Genomic DNA, 24,121 nt, shown 5'->3' with positions numbered 1-24,121 from the left:
ATACAGACACACACACAGCATGACACAGACACACACACACAGCATGACACAGACAGACAGACACACACACACAGCAAGATACAGACACACACACACACACAGCATGACACAGACACATACACACACCATGACAGACAGACACACACACACACACACAGCATGGAACACACACACACACAGCATGACACACATATTTTTTAGTACCTGTGGGTGGGCAGACTGGTAGCTGTGCTGGCGGCCGCAGGGAGAACTTGAAAGGCGGCCGCAGGGGAAGCTCTTCATGAGGCCGGGAGCAGGCTCTTCTGGGGGAGCAGGCTGTTCTGTCTCTGCTCCCCCTCCCTCGCGCGCTAGAAAGAGACCGGGGCCGGAATATGACGTCATATTCCGGCTCCGGTCTCATTAAGCTGCGCGCGAGGGAGGGGGAGCAGAGACAGAAGAGCCTGCTCCCGGCCTCATGAAGAGCTTCCCCTGCGGCCGCCTTTCAAGTTCTCCCTGCGGCCGCAGGTCACCCCGGCCCCAGGTGCCGACGGCCCACCGGGAAATTTCCCGGTATCCCGGTGGGCCAGTCCGGCCCTGGCGTCTTCTCACTGTGAAAATCACAGTGAGAAGTGCGGAAGCGCCTCTAGCGGCTGTCAATGAGAAAGCCACTAGAGGCTGGATTAACCCAGATGTAAATATAGCAGTTTCTCTGGGTGCTATAGTGGTCCTTTAATGATACCTGCAAGATTTGAAAACCTTGAAGGAAAAGGGAGTGACAGTAGTCTTCAGTTATCTACTTTGAGATTTATTTAGGTTCAGGAGAGAAGTTTGTTTAACGTGGAGTCCGAGACAAAAGAATTCACTGGATAATAGTTGCAGCACGGCAGACCGAGGGAGCTGTGAGTGAAATTACAGAAATGGTAGTACATACGGTACATGAAATAGCCTTAATAAATAAAATAAATCTATGAAGATGCCCTAATTCATTTATTGAACACGAATAATGAATATATAGAGGTAAACATTCAGGATTAATGTTGAAATGTTTATTTGATTTAGGACAAAAAAACGTTCAGTAAATTGATGATTTACATTCTATTATAAACATAATACATTTTCCTGAACGGGATAGTGGTCCGTGTATTACAAGCTCTATTAAGATCTCATGTGGCTGGGATGGTACAAGATGGGAAAAAAAAGGTTACAAAAGATTATGTTGGGAAAATGTCAACGGAACATGAAGTTGCTGTCTGGAGAAAGGTGGGTACAATCATATTAATTCCTGTAAAAAATAAATTAAAAACAGACCAAAGATTTGGAGGGTTATTTTGTCTAGAGATGCTGTAGCTTATACATTTACTAAAATATTTATTTTCCAAAAACATACTGTAACTTTCTCATTATCACTGGTAAAATATGGCCAGTTTTTGTTACTGAATAGATTTTTCACCTTTGTATGTGAATTAGTCCAATCATCCATTATCGTTTTGAAAGTCTGAGTGTCAAAATTAGATCGAGCAAAATAAATCCAGTATAATGAGGTTAGGAGATGATTGCAATACATCTATTTTTGGGAAGACAATACTTTTTCAACGATTGCTAAATATTTGTTTTCCAAATACATATGTGATGTGTAAAAAAAATAGAAGCGTATTTTTATAATTGCTCTTTTTAAGAATCCCATCCAAAGTCGTGCCCAGTCATTTGGTAGAACTTCATATTGAATGGTCTATAGAATTCTCGCAGTCTCTGCACCACCTCCGGGTTGATAGTGGGATGGATCCTACCCTTTGTTTTCCCTAAACAGTGAGGTTTGCTACTCCCTTCGGCTTTTTTCAAGCACGGGAAGCCTTTAGTCTTATTGAAATAGAAATGTTTGTCGGTAATGATCCTCTTAAGGCCCAGGAAATCCTGAACACGTCCAAGTTCCCCAGCAGGGTCTGTTATGAGTCTCTCCCCACTTACAAAGAGGATCTGAGCCATAGGAAAGTCTAGTAACCAGTTCTCCAAGTGCTTGGCGTAAATGCCGATCTGAATGGCGCTCCATGACGTGTCTATGAGACCTGTAGTCCTGTTTTTGAAAGTCAAGCTCTCAAATGAAGGGATGTCTGGCCGTTTGGAGAGGGTTTGTGTATAGTCAGAGATTACTCTAGTTACAGGGTCCCTCACCACCACTATGAGCTTGGCATCCTTGGACATGGCAGATATTCTAGCCGGGGCCTCCTTGGTGACAAAGTAGCTAGGAGTCTTCTCCATAGTGATTTGACCATCCAACGTCCTTGGCATCAATTCTCTACAAAACAAACAAACAAACCATAATGAATGACTTCATTTAATAGCTGGGGTCTCTCATCCTGCCTTAACATTCTAAATTTTAATTAATTTGTTATTTTTAGAAGCGCAGGATATTGATGTTTCAGACATTGGACAATGAGATATAATCTTAGTTTATGAACTTAGACCCTATGTGTTGGTCAGCCCTGCAGCATATTGAATTTTTCAAGACATGATGCAGACACAGATGAAAAAAGAAGATATGCTAAGGCAGTGGTAATCAAACCAGTCCTCAAGACCCACCAACAGTCCAGGTTTTGTTAGTATCTCCATTGGAATAAAACAGGGAAATACATACATCCTGGACTGTTGGTGGGCCATGATGACTGGTTTGAGAACCACTGTGCTAAGGGAACTTCAATAATAAATTAATTTGGGGTTAGAGACTAAATTCTAGCTAGACGAAAATATGATGTCAATCCAAGTGTGCCACAATGTAACTATTGGCTAGGAATCATTCAATGGTGCATGATGAAGGTATGAGTCACTATGGATTTAGGACTGCTTGCTATAATATAATGCGCAAATATGGATTTACTACTCATTAAATAATGCATAGCATTACATGGGCTAATTTACAGACTTTTTCATTTGGAGTTACACGCTCTGACATATTTGTCTTGCAAGTTTTTCCAAGATCCTATGGAAAGTAGATGTCATTACGGAGTAAAATTTTATTACTTTTATAGCTGTATACATTCGCTGTCTCCATCCTGGAATGTTTGCAAAATCCCGGAACATGTTTTATTAAAACACGATTTGCTATTTGTTGTGTGAAACCAGAATGACTAATTTTTTAATGTGCACTAATGAAACACAGCGGGGCACGATGCAAAATTATTTTATTCAACCTTTAAGTCTGCATTAAAAAAAAAAAAAATTGCAATGCAGCCAGCTGGAAGGCTGTAAGAGGGAGCCTTATAAAATGTTTTCATCTGGTTCCTGACTTTGCCATTGCAAATTAGATTACGAGAGATGGCAATTTAAAATTAAAAAAATGCTAAGGATAAGAGGTTAGTTATTCGTGTTTAAAAGCTTCACAGTGGAAACCCCTTTAAAAATGCACAAAAGGTTCCAAAACAGATAAAAATGAGGAGATTGTATTGCTATAGTGGGGCAAACAAGTGATTTATAATTAGTGATTACCTCTTAATAGTTAACCCATGGCAAGCAAAAAACTACAAATGCTCACTGTATAAGCTGAACTAGCTTTGAACTACCCTGTTCAGCTGTTGTTTTGTGCATACTAGGTGCAATTTGGAGTAAATTCAAAAAAAACTGGAATTGTGTAAATTAAAGGGACACTATAGTTACCAAAACAACTTTAGCTTAATGAAGCAGTTTTGGTGTATAGAAGATGTCCCTGCAATCTCACTGCTCAATTTTCTGACATTTTGGAGTTAAATCACTTTGTTTATGAACCCTAGTCACACCTCCCTGCATGTGACTTGCACAGCAATCCTAAACACTTCCTGTAAAGAGTCATCTAAAGTGTATCCTTCCTCTATTGCAAGTTCTATTTAATTTAGATTTTCTCATCCCCTGCTAGACCCTGCAAGAGCCTCCTGTATGTGATTAAAGTTCAATTTACAGAGCAAAACATAAAATTGTTTAAGGTAAATTGCATCTGATTTAAAGCAAAACCTGTTTTTTTTCCCATGCAGGCTGTGTCAATCATAGCCTGGGGAGGTGTGATAAGGGCTTCAAAAACAGAAACAAAGTGATTTAACCTCTGGGCTAAAGGATCACTAGTTGGGTCTAAAGGAACACTATAGTGTCAGGAATACAAACGTGTATTCCTGACACTTTTGATTTAAAACAGCCGTTTAGGTTCCTATCCCCCCTTGACCCCCTGTTAAAAGGGTGACTTACCTTTTTCCTGCGCTGTTTGGGTATTCTTATGGCTGGCCCCGCTCCCTCTGTGCTTCTATGGCTGAGATTATCACATTTGATGATCTCAGCCAACCCAATGCTTTCCCATAGGAAAGCATTGGGAGGCTATTGCGCATGTGCATCAAAAGACCATGCTGTGCCAATCAGCATCTCCTCATAGAGATGTATTGAATCAATGCATCTCTGGGGTTAACGTTCTGCACCTCCATGCAGAGCGTGGTGACCATAAACCAAGCAGCACTGACCCAGGAAGCACCTCTAGTGGCCATCTGAGTGAAAATGCAGTGTTTACATTAAAAAGTCTGCAGGGACTAGAAGTAGACATTAACACAACTACATTAAGCTGTAGTTGACCTGGTGACTATAGTGTCCCTTTAATATCCAGGATATATTTGGAAATGGTACAAATGTCAGTGTTCTTTGTAGAGCAGTGGTTAGAGCTTTGGTAATGTTACTGCCCTAAATGTGGGGATTATAGGTTAAAATCCTGATTTGACCACCCCACCAGTAGGTACGCCTGGCCTAGACACCTAACAATATATGTCCACCTAGCTCATTTGAGAAGAGCATTCTTCACATCTAAATATACATTTTCTATAATTATAAAGTGCTGCAAAATATGTTGACACTATAAAAATTATAATTAAAAAATACTTTATGGACTTCCTTAATTGTAATGTTTCGCACTGATTGTAACAAAGTGTAGTAATTCCAATATATCTCAATACACATTTCTTGACAGCAGATTCTATGAACATTCCTTAATAGAAGAGAGCACATTGCTTTTTAATATCCCTTTAACACAGCTACCCGGTGTATAAGTGCCTGTAACATGATTATTGGGAAGCTGACAGCTGCAGTAATTGCATCAGAATTGTTATTGTGAAGTAATAATCTCATGCCATTCTCAGGGAGGTGTGAAGGTGCAGGGGACCCCTTTACCGTATTACCAAAGATCCAAATCTACTGCTCATTTTGCAAACAGACAATTAGCACTTCAAATAATGAAGTAAACCTCAAACTGACATCCAGAGCCCAGGGCACCTTGTATAATTAGTCCAATTTGCTAATGCTACAAATCGGTAATTTGTCTTGAAACATGTACGTCTCTTGGGGATCTTAGTGAAATATTACAGGCTGCTACTCTGAATCTTGTAGAAACATCAGTGGCTGATACAGTAAAAGGAACGTAAATATCATCTGGCTGCAATAAGGGGTCTGTGGAGTAGAGGGACATGCTACATAAGCAAAATCAAATGCGCAGTAACACAGTGTCAATTGTTACATGTGCAGACCAACCAAAAAATGACTTCCGCCACCCACGGAGCAGACATGAAATCTTACCCCTGAAGCAGTAGAGAATCGGAATACCACCACACTCCCATGTAAAATGAGGACCATAACACTCTCCGTGAAACCGGAAGAGAATAATGACTGGTGTCATTTCAAAAAAATGTTGCAGGCTGACCCCGAAATGTTTAAAAACAGACAATTATGCGGCCTATAAAGCTGTCTGTTTCTGGAGAGCACATTGTAGGTCAGTGTGAAGACCACATGTGTCCAAGTAGTTAGATAAAACTTTATGAAACATAAAAGCGGATTACTGTAAATAGCAGACACAACAAGAAAGAATGTCTCGAACAGATAAAGATCTGGATAGATACGGAAAGAAAGAGAGACAGACCGAATGAAAGAGAAAGATTGAGAAGGCTGTTCACTAAACTGAACTGCCACAAAAGTTAAGCGATTTTTTAAAAGCGATTTTTTAAAATAGTAACTTTGGAAAAAAAATGATCGGTTATGTATGTTTTAAGTTCATCTATTTTGGTTCAAATTTTTTAATTAGCTTTAAATTCTTGACACCTCACCCATTGCGGAATAACCTTGGCAGTATTTATGGCTACAGATGAGAAGAAAATGTTTGATGTACAAGATAAAACTTCTTAGAAATTTGGATGCTTTAAGAAATCACAATATTTGTTGAATACGCGATTTGTTTTAAGGATTTGAATCACCAAGACATCAGCATAGTTTGTAACCAAGAGGAAGCTATACGTGTTGTGAATTGTGTTTTCATTTTTTTTCTGAATTACTGAGTGAATTGAAGATTATGCTAGCGTTAGTGTACTTATAATCTTAATTTTAGTAATGACAGGAGGCGAGTATTTTGCATTAACTCTCTTTACTAACTCACATAGCAGTAAAGAAAAAGGTGAAAACATTAACCAATCAAAAGAAAGTAGGAGGTATAGTATTCACAGTAATGAGGCTCCTCCCCCTCTTTCGAGAGCGACATCAAATACAATAAAAATTTTTAAAAGAACGGATAAAGTCTTGCAACATGCACCAACGGGTGACTTTTCAAATACGAAGTCCTAGGGTGATCCAAACATGCACCAACAGATGACTTTTCCAATTGCGAAGTCCTGGTTTCTGAAGGAAGGTCCAAACATGTCCATCCTGAGTGTAAGCTGTACTGTCTTGAAGTTATGCTGAAAGAGAGTGTGGAAAAGGTTAGGAACCGGTCTGGCAACTGTTTGCAGTAATGTAATAAACCCAGCACAAACTCTAACGAAATGTACCTAGTCTAAGTATGACAATAACAGTAACGAAGCTGTAGTTAAATAAGGTACACGTCTTATATATACCAGGTAGCACACGTCTTATATATACCAGGTAGAAAATATGAAGGACAAAATAGAGTATAGGTATACTTACATGAGATTTCATCCCTCGAGGGTGCGGAGGGTGGGAAAATACTCGCCTCCTGTCATTACTAAAATTAAGATTATAAGTACACTAACGCTAGCATAATCTTCAATTTTACCACATGACAGGAGGCTTCATATTTTGCATTTTTAACGCTGATGAAGGAGAGACGTGGCTGCCCCCGAGTTTGGGCGGAAATAGAAGGTCCGAAAGGTCGCTTCGCGTGACCAATCCGCGGCTCGTAGGATGTCTGACAGTGATGCTCCCGCGGAGAAAGCCGACGAGGCCGCCGCTCCGCGAACGGAGTGGGCACCGAAGGTGTCTTCCACACCTGCTAGAGACAGGATCCAGCGAACCCATCTGGCCAGGGTGGTAGTAGAGACGGGAACGTGAGGTCTAACGTAAGACACCAATAGTTGTCCCGAAGATGAAACCCGAAGGAGGGAAGTGACCTGAACATAACGACGCAGAGCAGAGACCACGCAAAGCAGCGGTTCCGTAGGAAAAAAAGGGGTAGAAGACCGACGATGAGTCCGATTTAGTACGACGAGACACTTGGAAGGTAACTCCCTCTGGGGAGACCGAGAAGGCGTCGATGTCGAAAGCCCGCACGTCCGAAACTCTGCGGAACGATACTAGACAAAGTAGGAGTGTTAGTTTGGCCGACAGTTGTCGAAGTGAGAGTCTGTCGTTATCTGGCCAGTCTCGCAGAAACTGTAGGACGACTTCCACGTCCCATAGCCGAGTGTACTTGGGTCTGGGGGGCCTTTGAAGTCTGATGCCCCTGAGGAGGCGGCATACCAGAGGGTGTTTCCCGACGGGTGAACCCAGGACCGGAACGTGGGCCGCTGAGATCGCGGAGCGCACAACGTTGAGGGATCGGTAAGACCTGCCCGCAGAGTATAGGTGAGAGAGAAAATTCAAGATGGCCGTTACAGGTGCCGTAAAGGGATCAAAGTTCCGTTCACTGCACCAAGTGGACCAGGAATACCATGCTGCAAGATAGCATCGTCTGGTTCCTGGTGCCCACGAATCCCATAAGAGGTCTCTAGCTGTCTGCGATAAGTCCTCGGTCTGCCAGGCACCCCTGAAAGAGTCCAGGCTACTAGAGTGAGGCGGTCTTCCAGAATGAGAGGATGGGGGTTCCCTCTCGGGTCTGTGAGGAGCGTCCGGTAGGACGGTATGAGGAGAGGATCCCTGTAGGATGAAGCTAGAAGGTCCGGGAACCATGGTTGGCTCGGCCATAGGGGAGTTATGAGGAGCAGAGACCCGCGTTGCGTCTTTAAGTATTGTATCGTCCTTGCCACCATGGCAAATGGGGGAAAGGCGTAAGCGCCCCTGGGTGGCCATGGTTGGAGAAAGGCGTCTACTGCTTTGCTGTCCGGATCTGGTAGCCAGCTGAAGTACTCGTCCGTCTGCCTGTTGTTCCGAGATGCGAAGAGGTCCAGGTGGAGGGGGCCTCTCCTGACCGAGAGGCGATGGAAGATTGTAGGGTCCAGTCTCCAGTCGCTGCTGTCCCGCCAATGGCGAGAGAACCAGTCCGCTGTCAGGTTCGTTTCGCCCGGGAGATATTCTGCCATGAGGGAGATTTTCCGGGGAAGACAAAACTCGAATATTTCTTTCGTAATCTCTGAGAGGAGTCTGGATCGGGCCCCTCCCAGTCTGTTGATGTAACGGACCGCTGACACATTGTCCATCCGGAGGAGGATGCAGCAGTTGGTCCGGTTTCTCGCTAGGCTGCGAATTGCAAACGACCCCGCTAGAAGTTCTAGGCAGTTGATGTGGAGTTTGAGTTCTTGGGAAGTCCAAGCGCCTCCCGTCGAACTGCCTTCGCAGGTGGCGCCCCATCCCCAGAGGCTGGCGTCTGATTCCAGGACCATGTCGGGCGTGTTCCCGAAGATAGCTCGGCCATTCCACGCTTCCATGCTGTCCAGCCACCATCCCAGTTCTTCTTTGACTTCCTCCGTCACCGGAACCGTTTGGTCGTACGAAGGGTTCTGGCGGAGAAAGGAAGCCTTCAAGCGCTGCATCGCTCTGTAGTGGAGTGGACCCGGGAATATCGCCTGGATAGATGCGGATAGCAAGCCCACGATCCGAGCCAGGTTGCGGAGTGGAATGGAGTGGCTGCGAATGGCTCTGCGTATTTCCTTCTTGATGGCTGTGATCTTTGAGGTTGGGAGCCGAAGTGTGCTGGTCTTGGAATCTATCTCGAAGCCCAGGAATTGTATCTTCTGGGCTGGGGATACTTCCGATTTTTGAAAGTTCACCACGAAACCTAGGGACGTGAGGAGTCGGGTGGTATATTGTGTGTGTTGCGTTAGACTGTACCTGTCTGAGGAAAACAGTAGCAGGTCGTCCAGGTAAATAATGCACCGAATTCCTTGAGTGCGTAGTCGAGACACTACTGGCTTCAGGAGTTTGGTGAAGCACCACGGTGCTGAGCTGAGGCCGAAGGGGAGGCATGTAAACTGCCAGGGGCGGCCTTGCCATCGGAATCTGAGGAACTGTCGGCAGGATGTATGGACGGGTACCGATAGGTAGGCGTCCTTGAGGTCCAGTCTTGTGAACCAGTCCCCTTCTTGGAGCAGATCTCTTAGGAGATGGATGCCTTCCATCTTGAAATGTCTGTATGTTACGAAAGCATTGAGCTTCCTTAGGTTTATAACCGGCCGAAAGTCTCCAGATTTCTTTTTCACTAGGAAAATGTTGCTGAAGAAGCCGTTTTGGTCGTGAGCGGGTTCTATCGCTCCTTTGGCCCTGAGTTCCCGTAGTTCGCCATCGATTAGAAGGCGATCTTCCTTGGAGCACTGAATGGGGTACGGAGGGGCGGTCTGGGACGGGGTTTCCACAAAATCTATGATGTAGCCTTGGACCGTCTGGAGGATCCATGCGTCCGTGGAGATGGCTGTCCAGTTCTGAAAAGACAGAGCGATACGACCTGCAGTATACGGGGTTAGTGGACATTGAGGCATAATGATGCTTACCTGTGGGGAAGCGTGCTCTGCCACGGCTACGAGGTCCTCTGCCTCTGTCTGCTCCACGGGTGTAGGAGAAGGGCTGCCTGAAACCCACTTCCGGGTAGAAGGGTTGGGGACTGTGTGAGCGGGGGCCAGAGGGCCAAAAACGGCTGGCTGCTCGGCCCCTGTAGCGGCCAGCCCGTCCAAAAACACCCCGACTGGGGTAGCCCCTGAATACTCGCTTCATTGAAGTTTGAGCCTTATTGAGTGAGGTGAAAATGTTTACGTGCTTATTAAGCTCTTTGAGGAAGGCTTCCCCAAACAATTTGCCCTGTGCAAGCGGTCCCAACTCTTTGGTGCCCAATTCCACCAGCTTTCCGTCAATACGGAGCAGCGCTGCTTTTCGCCTCTCAGAGGAGAGGGCTACGTTGGTGTTACCAACAAAACAAAAGCACCTCTGTGCCCATTCTCTTATATCGTGTGCCCACTCTTTAACCATACTGGTATCAAATTCGTCAGCCCTTGTAAAAGCATCGTCCGCCAAAAACATGATGCGGGAAAGTGGGCCAATAGAGTCTAGGAGTTTGTCTTGAACTCCGTGAAAGCCCTTCTCCACTCCTCTCCTGGGGTCGCGGCCACCCCTAGACATGAATGTGTTCATGACCTGGTCGAATTCGGGGGTTTGGGCCACGTTGTCGGGAAGGGAAGGGCGAGGGCATTCCGAACGTAGTCGGTTGCGCACCGTTTTGTCCCGGGGTTTGCGGAGCCAACGGTGCATAAATTTGGAGAGATGGTCGGGGGGGGTCCAGTCCCCCGAACGCGGGTGCCGTATGTTGCGGGGGTCGAATAGACGTTGCCCCGTGGGGTCCAGAATGGCTTCCCCTTCTTCTTGGACCGGTGTGGGGTCGTCCGGTAGTTGGATGTCGTCCAAGAAGGTGCCTTTTAGGAGACCCGTTTGGGATCCCGTGTCCGAACCCCAGTCATTGTCTGGATCGGAATCTGCGGCCTGCCACTCATCTAACACAGCCATGGAGCGTGTTTGTTCTTCCCCCTCGTCCGAGGAGTAATGGGCGGGGGTGGGTGGTGCTGGCCTGTGGCGTTTGGCAGGAGCCTTGCCTTTGCCCATGTTGTCATTCCTTTCCTTGCCCTTCCAGTGGCGTTTGCTGGGCCGAGAGTCGGCCTGGGCATGGGATTCTGAAGCCTCAGAATCATAGTCATGGGCTTGGGCTGTTGTGGCTTTTTTAGTCTGATCGGCAGTCGCCGTCATAACCCTGGATAATGCTTTCTCCATAGAGGCGGAGATGGCTTCCGCAATCATGGTTTGGAAGTCTGCAGGGTTTTGAGGTGTATCCATGGTAATAGGAGTTGGGCCGCTGTAATAGCTGAGGCACAGAAAATGTTGGGCTAGGGGTCTGTCCCAGTTAGTGATAAAAAAGGGGGGTACCTGCAGTACCCAGTTAACCCCAGCAGGGTAGGTATAGGTATATATATATAAACCGTGAAATGTAAAAAAGGCAAAACCCCAGCAGGGTGAATATGACAATTCTGGCAGTAAAAAAGCACCAGTTTCCCCAGCAGGGAATATTGGGATTTTCTTCTGGGCCACACCCAGGTATAAATGCTCAAATATATATAGGTGGCACGAAATCCACCTGATAGCAGCGGTATTAAATATAGGGCTTCACCCTGTAAGTGTGCAAAAGCACCAGTAGGCAGTAAATATTTTTCGATTATGGGGCCACACCCCAAGCACAGGTAAATAATTTGACTGACCTGGGGACCCCTGCCTGGTTGTGTCCGGTTACTGTGTGTACGGGCGCCGGAATGAGGAGACCGCAATGCTCCCAAGATGGCGGCCGTGGATCTCGCGAGACGCGAGATCCAAGATGGCCACCGGAGGAGCGGGAAAAAACGGTTTCCCGCCGTGCGGCTACAGTGAAAGCGGCTGTGAAGCCGTGTGGAGGAAAAAAAGGGGGGTGGAGGGTGAGCGTTACCCTCAGGGAAGTGAGAGACAGTCGGTCCGACGGCGGAGAAGCCGGCGGACCGAGAGGTGAAGAAAAGAAGAGAGACCCTGTGAGGAAAACAGGGAGGGGGAAAAGACTCCCCCAAGAGCGAAAAACCCCAAGAGGGCAGATGAAATAAAGGTAGAAAACAACAATAGTAGCAAAATAAAACTACATATATAAGATAAATACAGTATTATATAAAAAAAAATTACATAAAAAATTACATATACAATAGTGAAAAGGGAAGAGCCAAAAACTCTGACCTGTCTGCTGATGGAGCAGTAAAGAAAGAGGGGGAGGAGCCTCATTACTGTGAATACTATACCTCCTACTTTCTTTTGATTGGTTAATGTGTTCACCTTTTTCTTTACTGCTATGTGAGTTAGTAAAGAGAGTTAATGCAAAATATGAAGCCTCCTGTCATGTGGTAAAATTGTTGCTATGTCAGCATACATACATGCATCCCTGTGTGCGCAGGCACGGATAATATAGATTGTTAGATAAACAGGGCAGGAACTTTGACTGTCAGATTACTCAGATAGCTTGCTTGTGGAATATTATACGGAAATTTAAAGAGCATGGAACTCTGATACAGAAATGAGAGAAAGGACCAGTGCTCGATAATAAAAATGGTTTTATACGACCTTGATGTGCTGCAGGATGACCTTGAAAGCAAGCACTCGTTTTGGAAGCTATTTTCTGTAGAGCTCTCCGCCTAGCAGGCAGCGAGACTGTTTCAAGACATGAAAGGCGTCTTCTTGATAAGAGCTTGTAGCGTTATCAGAGTGGCTTTACAGAGACCGCTAAAATAAGGCTAATTCCAGTATTATTTGAGCCGACTCGACTAAACCTCACATCTTTCTACGTGAAGATGGATTCATTATTCCTCAGCTGGGGGTGTTGGGAAAAACCACGTGATACATTATAGCAGCTGTACCAATTAACCAAGCTAATACTGAATGATAATGTATCATTGTGGAAGGTTATTTCAAAGGGAAGACAAATGACTGAAATGTTATTGCTTCCTGCTGAATAATAATTACACAACAGAGATGTCCTCATAACATGGAGACAAATTGAAGCCAACTCTGGGAGTCTATCTTGGCCTAGCTAAATTTCAGTCCGAAAGTTTCTTATATCAATATCGAGCTAATAGCTTGCACTGGTCAGTTCATGTCATTATTACAAGCTATGATGTATAATACACTATAATGATCCCAAACAAATTATTAGTAAATCTTGACAAATACTAGAACAGACAAGGAATAAATTAAAATGGATATTTAGAGGGCGGGGCGGGGCTTGACCTCTAACATGGCCAGACGTGTTTGCCTGTAGCTCCCCACGATCTGGGCCATTACTACTCAAATACGGTGCATAATCCGGCAGAAAGTAAACTATGAGCTGACGCTCTAAAAGCCGAGCATACCTTGCTGAGTCCGAATCGGGGAAGTCTGCTGGACATCGCCTGTGTCAAAGTCTGAGGCCTACTGCATCTGGCGCGCTGATGGTGTGGAGACGCAGCCGATCTCCTACCAGTGGGCGTGCAACTCACTACTGAATGCTCAGAGCCCCGTTAACCCCCCCTTTGGACCGGTGGGGGATATCCCTGTCCCTACTGGGTTAGCTAAGCCTGTTCCTGGGAGACTAGCAGAGGAATCTTGCAAGTCACATGGCTTGTCCAAGATGGTCGCCGCACTGACACCTCAGCACAATCAAATGAGCCTGTCAGGCCAGAAGTGGAGAGAAAGCTTCAACGCCAGATTTGAGGCAATATACCAGGCCTTCTGGAATCGTTTCGCTAAGCGACAACCCACACTCACCCCTCAAGTGTCGCAGACAGCCTGTGAAGCAGTATCGGTTACCTGTTCCTCTTCTGGGCTGGGGGCCCAACTGAAGTTCCCTCCATGCCGCAGTCCATACGCCCATGGAGAAGACTGCATTCCGGGAGACCCACGGGTCCAAGATCCCGCCATTCAGAACAGGCGGATCCATGGACCAAGGGCACTGGCTCCCTTCAAGGCCCGGAGCCGAAGCTACAGGGATCCACTGCACTATGGGCTACTGACAACCCACCTGTCGCACACACAGCACCACCCGACAGTCCCTGTGCCGGGGAGAGGGAACAACATACCTAACATGAAGACGGACTCTCTGTTATGGCCTGCACGAGGGGTTGGTTGATTACGGCCAACGATATATCTCTCTATAGAGCTCTTGTTGCCTGAAATTTAAATGATGTGCTCAGCGTTGATAGTTGCTATTTCCCCTACCATTCCGCTACCTACTAACACCCAGTGGTTTCACTGCTACTTAATCACCCAGTTAGTCAGCTTAGTCAGGTCTGACATGCATATTAGTGAAGCAGCACCGTTCTAATCTATGGTCTTTACCTTATCTAGCTTGCTACCTTACAATCTCTATTATGTGTACCTAAGCCTGAAGATCTTCTAGTTAGCAATGGTTGAGCTGTGACATGTAGCTTAGTTCCAATGCCACATTATTGTTTCTACCATACTTGTTCTTGCTCTTGTGATCTGACATCTAAGCATGTTTAATATTTTGTATACTGACATGATTAACTCCTTTTTCTCATATTATAAAAATGTGCAAGTCTCATCTGTTACCCAACTGTAATACGAGATGCCCAGCCTGAGGAATGCCGCTGGGGTACCTCAAGCATGTTTGTAATTCCTTTATGCACGACAAAAATACAAATTAAAAATAAATAAATAAATAAATTAATGGATATTTAAGTGTAAGCTCACCTACCAAGTTAAGTTAAACCTCTAATATTCTTCAAATACTGGATACTGGGGTACGTTGGAAATCTTAATGCATACAGGTCTTTGCTTAGTAATTGTCCTGCACCCTCTGAGTGTTTTAGGGCATCATGATTCACCCATCTGGCATTGAATGGGTTAATGATTTTTCATAAGAGCATTCCTTATTACCTTATCTCTCACTTTGACTTACACAATAGTAACTAAGGGGCTGATTCTTAGCTTGGCAGATTCAGGAATTTGCGACAAATTACTTTTTATGTAAATTACTCTATAAGCGTGAACTGAGGAAATGTAACAGATTTGCTATGATTGGACTGTGTGGATAATTTGCCGTAGAAAATGAAATTATTACCTACAAATGTTATGCTAAAGTGTCTCTTCTACAAAAACAGAGCTAGCCTTTATTGATGGAAAATGCAGAGTTTAAAGTTACAAGAATTCCTTAGATCCAGCAGTATATCAACTGAGGCAACAATCCTCCAGATCTTGTTCTGTCTGTGCCCTATTGCACCCCTTTCTTTGGTTATCTAGAGTGGCTGCTGGGAGGCAGAGAAGTGCCTCAGCTCTCTTTGTGGGTCAAGAGATGTGGGAGCACTCCACGTAGCCACCCCTTGCAGCCTATAATAGGATGAAAGGCTAGAGCTTCATATGGGATGGCAACTGGCACTAAATTTGCCACCTCAGGGGGGCACCTGCCCCCATTCCTTTTCCCTGGCAGGACTTGAGATTTCTACTGGCATTTGCAGCAATTCTCTGGTTTGACCATAAAGGTTCCATATTTGGTAGCGGAGTCCCAGATAACCAAAAACAGCATCTTATAGTTGTGTACAGATGTAATGAAGGACATCTGCCTGTCTTTTTCCCCAGCCTGGCCCAAGATATTACTCAAACGTGTGTGCCAACGTTTTGCTCTTTCCTCAGTACATCCTCGGTCACTGATCTACCAATGTTTCAGGTGTGTCTACTGTCCACAAGGCAGCCTATGGGAAATCATGATAACAATTGTTCATAAAAAAAGAGAGAGTTGTCCCTTCTCTGGAATGCTTAAAAAGTCTATTCAATCTTACTTTTGTAAAATGTGCTTTAAATGTAGAGCAAAACTATTTTTATTTACCATTTGGACCATTTTTGGCCCTATATCCACTTTATGAGGACATTCACTACAATAACACCAGCATTCTATCAGATTGAAATTGCTTGGAATTTTCACTACATGAAAAACACACAGTCAGATTTGTTTCTTATAAGGCATGTTGGAAGGTGCCTACCTTTTTAAGGTATGCTATTGGGAGGAGATGGGACATGGTTACATTGGTGTCATTGTCTTGTTTTTACCTATGGCTCATCCCTTGTCCTATCTATTCTTCACTATTTTGAAAGGAGGGGCTGAGATCACCTTTAATATGCGTGCCCTATAGCAAGGTAGGTATCCCTTGAAACTCCAAATGCTGTAGGCTGCAATCTTTGCCAACATCTGGAGTACCGAAGGTTGCCTGCCCCTGTCCTATTAAATTAGCCCTGATTTTCATCTCAGTAGCTGCTTCACTTTCTGGTAAACTGTATATTTATTATTAATGTTAATAAATTGGTAACTAATACTTCCTCAGAAATAATGTTTTAGGAAATTATAAACCCAGTAAAATAACACATACATTCCCATAAATGGATTACAGCTTTAAGTGTTATACAACCTCTTTCGAGTTGCTTCTCCCTCACTCTCACCCCCCCCCCCCTTTTCACCCCCCATCCATTTCTATTCATAGTTCTCAAGAACCGAGAATCTCTTTGCTTTAGCCTGGTATAATCCATCGTTAAATCAATTGTCTAATTGTGAAATTGCTCTGGCTAATTGGAAGCTGTAATGGGCTCATGCCTTCGTGTGTCACAGGCTCTGAGAACAGATGGGGCATTTAAGGCATTAGCAAAGCTCAGATTCTATCAATCAATTACAGTACGTGACACTTGTTGGGCTTTCAAAGGCTCTGTGCCAGTCTGCCACATTAACCTTCCTTAAATGACATTAAAGGACAATGAGAAGAAGACCATTTAATAAGACGTATGATTGTGATGACTGTTGCTCCCATCATCCTCAGCCAAGACTAACAAGTGCTAGCTTTAATGCATTTCCTAATTCGCTGATAATCAATACAGACATCATTATCAGGGTTGATAGTATATAGATTGTTATATATTAATTTGTTTTGTCTTAACAAAACAGAGTTTTCACAGTGGGTTATCGTGTCCGACACTGTAATCATTTTGGAGATACTTTGTTTGGGAGTATGTTAGCATTAGAACACTCGGATAAGTTCCACTGTTACAAAGTTTAAAGGACACTATCAGCACCCAGACCACTTTATCTCATGGGAGTAGTCTGGATGCAGTGTCCCTGTCTGTTTTACCTTACTATTAAACATTGCAGTTTCTGAGATTGTTTCTAGTAACTGTCTTGATTATCAAATGGTTGAGGGGACTTCCAAAACTATTAACACTAAAGTGTTAGGAATACAGGTTTGTATTTCTAAAGCTATAGTGTTCCTTTAATCATTCTTCGGCCTTGTGCTTCTTTCATTAATTTATCTTATTCCAAAGTGCTCAGAATGTAGCTGTTAAGGAGCCAAGATCTAAGATGTTTTCAAGCAGTGTGACATAATGTGGGGCTCCCCTGGAACTTAAAGAGGAATTTTACTTCCTTGTTACCTTCCAAATTTGGACAGGAAGTATAGGCTGTGGGCCCTGGGTAATATGCTTTAGTAGTTATGATACTTATCGTGTCCCTTTAATACATATTTATAGTTTCAGCCTAGTCTGATAATGCGTGTCTCAGACTGCCAATAACAGTTACAAAAACCGAGAATACCTTCAGTTTATCAATGATGAGCAGACTTGGCACCCAAGATTTTTGTGAACCAGCTTACAAACGGGCTAAGCATCATGGGAAATTAATCTCAGAAATATCTTGTGTGCAAAGGTTGGCCATTACTGATCTGGGTTGAATGGGTCTCACCTGTAATGTCTCCTGTTAAAAGTAGAAAATTAAGGAATATTCATGGTTTATTGTCCCATATATCTATCCGAAAATGTGTGTTTTGAGCTATATCTAGTAAGACTCCATGAACATTTTGTTTTTTATTCAAGTAGCATACGTTGGCTTGAAACTCTGTTTACATCTTGTCCAGCTTTGCTCCCCAAATGACCTCTCTTTGGCCAGAGACCTTCTCCTCCCTTTTCCAGTGATATTTTGGGGGTGGGTAGAGGTGATCAGAGGAAAAAGTGGGCAGGAAATAAGTAGTATGAGTCATGGCCAGATTGCGGGTAGGGAAACTTAAACCCCATTCCCCTGACTTGGACAGCAGAGCTGTACCTTGGAGAATGGAAAATCAATTATCAGTCCTGAAGCTCTTGCGGCAAACCCAGAGAGGTCCCATGCATGCTTATGGGCACATTGGATGTTAATTTGGCCCTGGTTGCACTGAGCCGTTATTTTAGAACCTTAAATGAGATACAATTACCGTTTTAAAGTTAAAGATAGCTAAAGCAGACCATAATGCCATCACTGTCAATGATTCCTGACCTCTTCTCGTAGAGCAGGCATTTCCTAGTTTCCGTTCTCACTAATACTGTATGATTTGTGCAGTCTGGATGACATTGTGTATCCACATGAGGCTGTTTTTATGCTTCCTGTGTACACATCCGAGAGTCTGCTTTTATTTCTTCCAAATGTGTAAAGACAGACAGATGTCCTCACTAGCACGGTCTATATTCATTGGATAAGTAGCATTCCACCATTGACATTTTTTTCTTTATAGCATTAATTTATTCTACAGAGAAGGTGGATTTCTTTGCTTATCCTAAGAATTCAGAGAGTCTCCTCAACTATAAGCAAAACATTAACTCAGTTACTCTGTCTTGGTGAAGTAAGGTTTCCTTATCCAGTTGTCAAATTGCATAAAGGGTCATCTCTCTGATGAATGAACCTTCCATTAAAGGTTGAAACATCGACAGATTATCATTTTTTTGACTGAAAGACCCATGGCAGGTTGGAACATCAAAAGGTTGCATTAGCTCAGCTCAACTAGCTTGAGTCGATAACCCAACGCAATCGGAGACAATCTGCAGCAATGGGGAACCCCAAAAGGCAAAACCCCTCTCATAACATGTCTGGAAAGACCCCCACAAACAAATCTGGCTCTCTGACTAAATTTTTCAAAGATACGGTGGATAGAGATGCGGTCCAGGCCAAAATCAACATGGTGCCGAAAGCCTCACAGGCCGAAGCTCCACAGGGTCACAGGAACCCGACTGCAGGGACCTACTGCAAAATTTACCATCTAAGGCTGACCTAGCCAATATCTAGGCAAACTTGAAGCCTCCGTCCAAACAAAACTGGATGAGCTAGGATCCGATCTCAGGCAGGTAGGCCGCAGGTTCACTGACCTGGAGGAGGACAGAGATGTGACTCACATCCAGATTTAACACCTCACTTCTACTATTCAGTCTCACTCCCACATGCTCACTCATCTCGAACGAACCATCGATGAACTGGATAACAGGGGCCGCAGGAACAATCTCCGGATACGCAGCATACTGGAAGGCCGGAAAAAGGATATACCAGCGATCCTGACTGATTTATTTAATCACTTGCTTGGGGAAGCCACTGATATGCCAATAGCATTTGATAGAGCCCAGACAGAGGGGTGCAGAGACAGAGGCAAAAAGGGATATCATCTGCCGATTACATTATTTCACTGTAAAAGATAATATTCTGCAAATGCAATCCACCTCGCACCTACTCCTTTATCAGGGTAACCCGATTGAAATATACCCTGACCTGTCATGGCTCACACTCCAAGCACACAGAGCCCTAAAGCCTGTAACCGAACAGCTGCGAAAACGCAATCTGAAATATAGATGGGGCTATCCATTTGCCTTGATTGTAATACATAGTGGGACCACGCACACTATATACACTTACCCAGACATGCGGCCCTTCTTGCAAGAGCTGGACCTGCACAACACCCCGGTCATAGACTGGTATCTGCCACAAACGTCTCAAGACGTCTCACACCTACCACAACGTACAAGATGGAACACCCTATCAAAGAACCGGAGAACAGACATCCCGTATGCATCACCTGGAAGGGGATCCTCCGCTAGCCAGAACCTCTCTTAAACCATGGGACTATGAGATCTGCCCTCCACGAGTCCGAGGACTTCTGCTATGTTGTACTTATGGCAGTTCTCCCTGACTAAACTCTGAGACTGACCTGGGGAGCGGTGGGGACATGATCGTGACCTACCATGGGCCCGCCATGAGGAGCACTCGAACCAACCCATACTGGTACAGATAAAAAAAAAAAATAGAACGATTATTATGAGGGGGGAGGACAGGGGGGACTCCCACAATTCAATTCAATTAAGTGGGGACTTTGCCTCTATTTCCTGTATTTTAATTTACCTATAGTTTATTTTATGCCATATGATTCATGTCAATTTACTTTATCTTAATCTTATTATTATTATTCTATTTGATTTTTCATACCCACTATATTCCGGACTATACTCACGGGCGCCAAAGGGAGATTTAACTAGGGACCGTAATCTGGTTATTTAGAGGTCTTGCCTCCAATCCATATAAATAAGATTCTTGGATGGCACCCCCCCTTTCTGAGTAACCCCGCTGGCCCCCTAATATGGGTACTACTCTCACAGAGTAGCTCCACAGCAACAATACCGTCTAACCTCTATCCTTTGCTAACTACCCCTCTCCTCCTCCTTTCCTCCTTTTGCCCTGCTCCCCCCCTCCTCCCCCCTTCTCATGCCCGTCCTGGAACCCAAAACAATCTTCTCCCCTTCCTACTTTAATAATGACTACTCTGCACTGCGCACAACATGGTAATTTAACCCAACTGATATCGGACTGTAGAGAGTGATCGTGCAGGTGGGTTTGGGATGGGGTCCCCCTGTGCCCTTGCCACCCCTACTCGGGTCGCAGGGTGGACGCCGGGTGGCTTGAAACGGGACTCACCATGTTGTAATGTTATGCTATGATAAGGTTTATTGAGGTTATGCTGTTATCTCTGTTATATGCTGTTATCTATGTTACCTAACTATTGCACATATAGATTTGATGTAAAGATATATGTCTCCTTCACACTGTTACAACTACTACATATAGGATTTATCCGACTCAGGCAATCCCATAAGCCACGTGGTCGGACCATGCACCCCTGTCTCTTGCCATGTCAATCCCTTCCTTGCCCCAATTTTCTCCACAATGGAACTTAAACAATCTCCTCCTCAATAATGCAGACACAGTTGCGCAACTAAAAACCTTTCTCACTAGATATTTTGAGGAAAATAAACAACTCGATACACTCAACACCTCTATCTGGGAGGCACATAAATGTGTAGTGAGGGGGGAACTGATTAAGATGGCCGCAGCTCACAAACGTAAAAAGGAAGAACGACTCTCTAACAACCGACATAAAAACCCTAGAGGACCAACACAGACTAGACAGATACCTAGACACTTACAAGACTCTTATAGCTAAGAGATCTGAACTCATGACTCTCTTAAATCTACAAACGAAACAAACACTTTTACGGACCAGACACACTTACTACACGCAGGGAGGCAAATTTAAGAGACAAACCCCCATCAGATCATGAGATTAAAGGATCCCTATAGGGTCAGGAACACAAACATGTATTCCTGACCCCATAGTGTTAACACCACCATCTAGCCCCCCTGGGTCCCTCATGCCTCCATAAATATAGTAAAAATCTTACTGTATTCATGCCTGAAGCTGTAAATCTGCATGCTGTCAGACCCAGAAAGACAAGCAGTTTGCTGACATGTGGTCACAATGGGTCACACTGGAAGACTCCTTTTCTTCACATTCCTATACACACTGCCCCGTGGCAGTCAGGCCAGATGTTCTTCAAACATAAAGGTCACCCAACTATCCCGGCCACGATCAGGGTCTGGATTCCATCAGGACCTGGAGGTATTTTTCCCCCTACCCATCTCTGCGAAACCCTCTCTCCCACAACCCGAGTGGGACTATCGGGCAATACCTACAAACAGTACCACTGTACCCCCAACCTCACGCTCCACTCTATCCTCCAAGATAGGAAGATAAAGACAATAGCCGCAATTCTCACACAGGTACACAGCAATACCATTACGCCCAATTGTCACACTTTATCCAAAGTATCCACTTGCTACCCGACGGAGCTAGAGATCTAACGAAGTTAGAACTTATGTGCTCATCTCACCCCCTACAGAAAAAAGTTCTATCGGTTATGTATGCCTTCCTCCTAACTGCCCAAGCCTCTGCCCTACCACACTATACTGCAAGTTGGTCGCAGGAATTACTGCTACAAGTAACCGAGGGCCAATGGAAAACTATATTTTTCCAAATCCATAAGACTTTTATAAGCCTCGCAGCACAAGAGAGTAACTATAAATGCATCGGTCGTTGGCATTACACCCCAGTAAAACTGCACAAACGACACAATAATACACCAGATTCTTGTTGGAGATGCCATCGAACAGATACGAACCCAGCACCCATTTGGTGGAATTGCCCACAAATTAGCAAATTCTGGGAACGCATCAGCTGAATACTACACACTATTACCGCAATAAAGCTCCCATTCACATTTTTCTGTTTCTTCTGCTACCAAGCAGTCACAGGAGACAGAAATCCCTGTTAACATCTCTCCTTCTAACTGCTGCAAACCAACTCATTCCATTACACTGGAAGCATGCCAACCCTCCCTCACTGCGAGACTGGATTCAAAGAGTGGAGCACATAAAACAAATGGAAGAGATCACCTACTCCCTCTCCAAAAACGACCTCACATTCCAACAAATTTGGAAACCACGGGACGCCTTTATGCAAACGACCTCCAGCAACACAGATACCTGAATGATGCCATGGGCAAACTCTCGCAATAAAATACTCATAAATATATCATACGCTATTTACATTGACATACAACAAAATAAGTGTACAATCTAAGAACATAGACACTTATCGAATGACAAAGTAATATTTATTTTTTTAACACAATAGTTAGTAGTTTATTAGTTACTAATTTATTTAATTTTATATTGTCCTTTGGAACTGTCATCACTTGATCAACCATCATTTCTCTTCCAACTTATGAATTGAAATGACAACTTGACTATCCCGCCCCACCAAACAGAAAACCCAGATGCCTTTCTTTTAAAGTCCCCCCCTCTCTCCTATCAGAGGCTTAATTAGTGATGTATATCTGTGTTCCTCTCTGCAACATGATCAAGGCACATGGCCCAACAGAAAATGAAATAAGCATAACTCAAACGGAGTACAGATAATAGCTCTTAGTCCTTTGGTATAATATTCACCACTCAAGAGCAACTTTGATATTTCTGCTAATACATTTTTGTCCAATTACACATATGGGAGAACTATTTAAAAGCATTTCTAGAACTAAGCTGGCACAAGGCCTTGATTAACCTTGAGTTTTGACTCATGGGATTTCGTATGCACCTGATAATGAGATGTTCGAGATTTTCGTCCAACTTAATTGTTCAATGAGCCTCAGCAAAATTCATCAGAAGCATTGGAGCTGTCCATTGAATGAATGCAGATATATCCCATTACTACTAATGGGAGGGCATATGCTATATTAATTTTTATCTGGCTAATCTGATCGTTTCACGTCCTTGTCTTTCCTGAACTTTCTTGCTGTGCCTGTTTTGTGCCACACGATGAGCCAAATAAAAATGCTGCATATATTTATTTGCATTCTATGCCTTTCAGTCCCAATTACACCCAGTCCTTTGTGACTTATAACTGTTGGACCTCCTGATGTGTCACACTTATTAACTATATCTATGACAACTGTAAGGGGTGAGAATTATATGCTATTGCAGGAGTCCAATTAGATATATTGGTAAGTGAGACACTGCGAAAAAAAGTAGGATTAACCTATCCTTTAAGAAAGAATGACATGTAGTACTATATCAGTAGGCTGGCTGAGGGTCATGGCAAATGTAGTTTATAAACAGCTAACTTTGCCATTCCTGGCGCATTGATATTTGCAAACGGCTGAGTTTATGCTGTGACACTTGTCAGGAAACTGAGCAAGTTATTGATTACTAATTTTAAGCATCCCCAGGGACACAGCGTGAAAAAAAAGGAATGTTTTTAATGGCATTTTAACTCTCCAGGAACCTAGACTGCTGGGGATTCCAGTCCAAGGCTTCACCGGCTCTGGATAAACTTCTTTCACTAACCCTGGTTTGTGCTCGTGGAAAATTGTGTTCTAATGCCAAGCAAAGCTTTCCATAGAGCCTCCAGAGAACATTTGATTTATTTCCCAAAGGTCTGTAACATAAAGCAGAAAGTTTGATTCTAACCACCGATTTATCAATCTAAGGTAATACATGTATTTATTATGC

General features: G+C 44.0%; 1 protein-coding gene across 1 annotated transcript in view; it reads right to left on the bottom strand.

Annotated features, from left to right (window-relative positions):
- Window positions 1–953: 953 nt before the first annotated feature.
- Window positions 954–24,121, bottom strand: part of LOC134611805 (heparan sulfate glucosamine 3-O-sulfotransferase 3A1-like) — a 92,818-nt gene continuing 69,650 nt past the window's right edge. The window contains exon 2 of the mRNA XM_063456045.1: window positions 954–2,272. Within this exon, the coding sequence (XP_063312115.1) occupies window positions 1,651–2,272 (622 nt within the window). The 3' untranslated portion in view covers window positions 954–1,650. The remainder of the gene's footprint in view (window positions 2,273–24,121) is intronic.

This window comes from Pelobates fuscus, chromosome 5 (assembly GCF_036172605.1).
Source record: "Pelobates fuscus isolate aPelFus1 chromosome 5, aPelFus1.pri, whole genome shotgun sequence".
Taxonomy (NCBI): domain Eukaryota; kingdom Metazoa; phylum Chordata; class Amphibia; order Anura; family Pelobatidae; genus Pelobates; species Pelobates fuscus.
The sequence above is the reverse complement of the archived record's forward strand: the minus strand, read 5'-3'. Positions and strand labels throughout refer to the sequence as shown.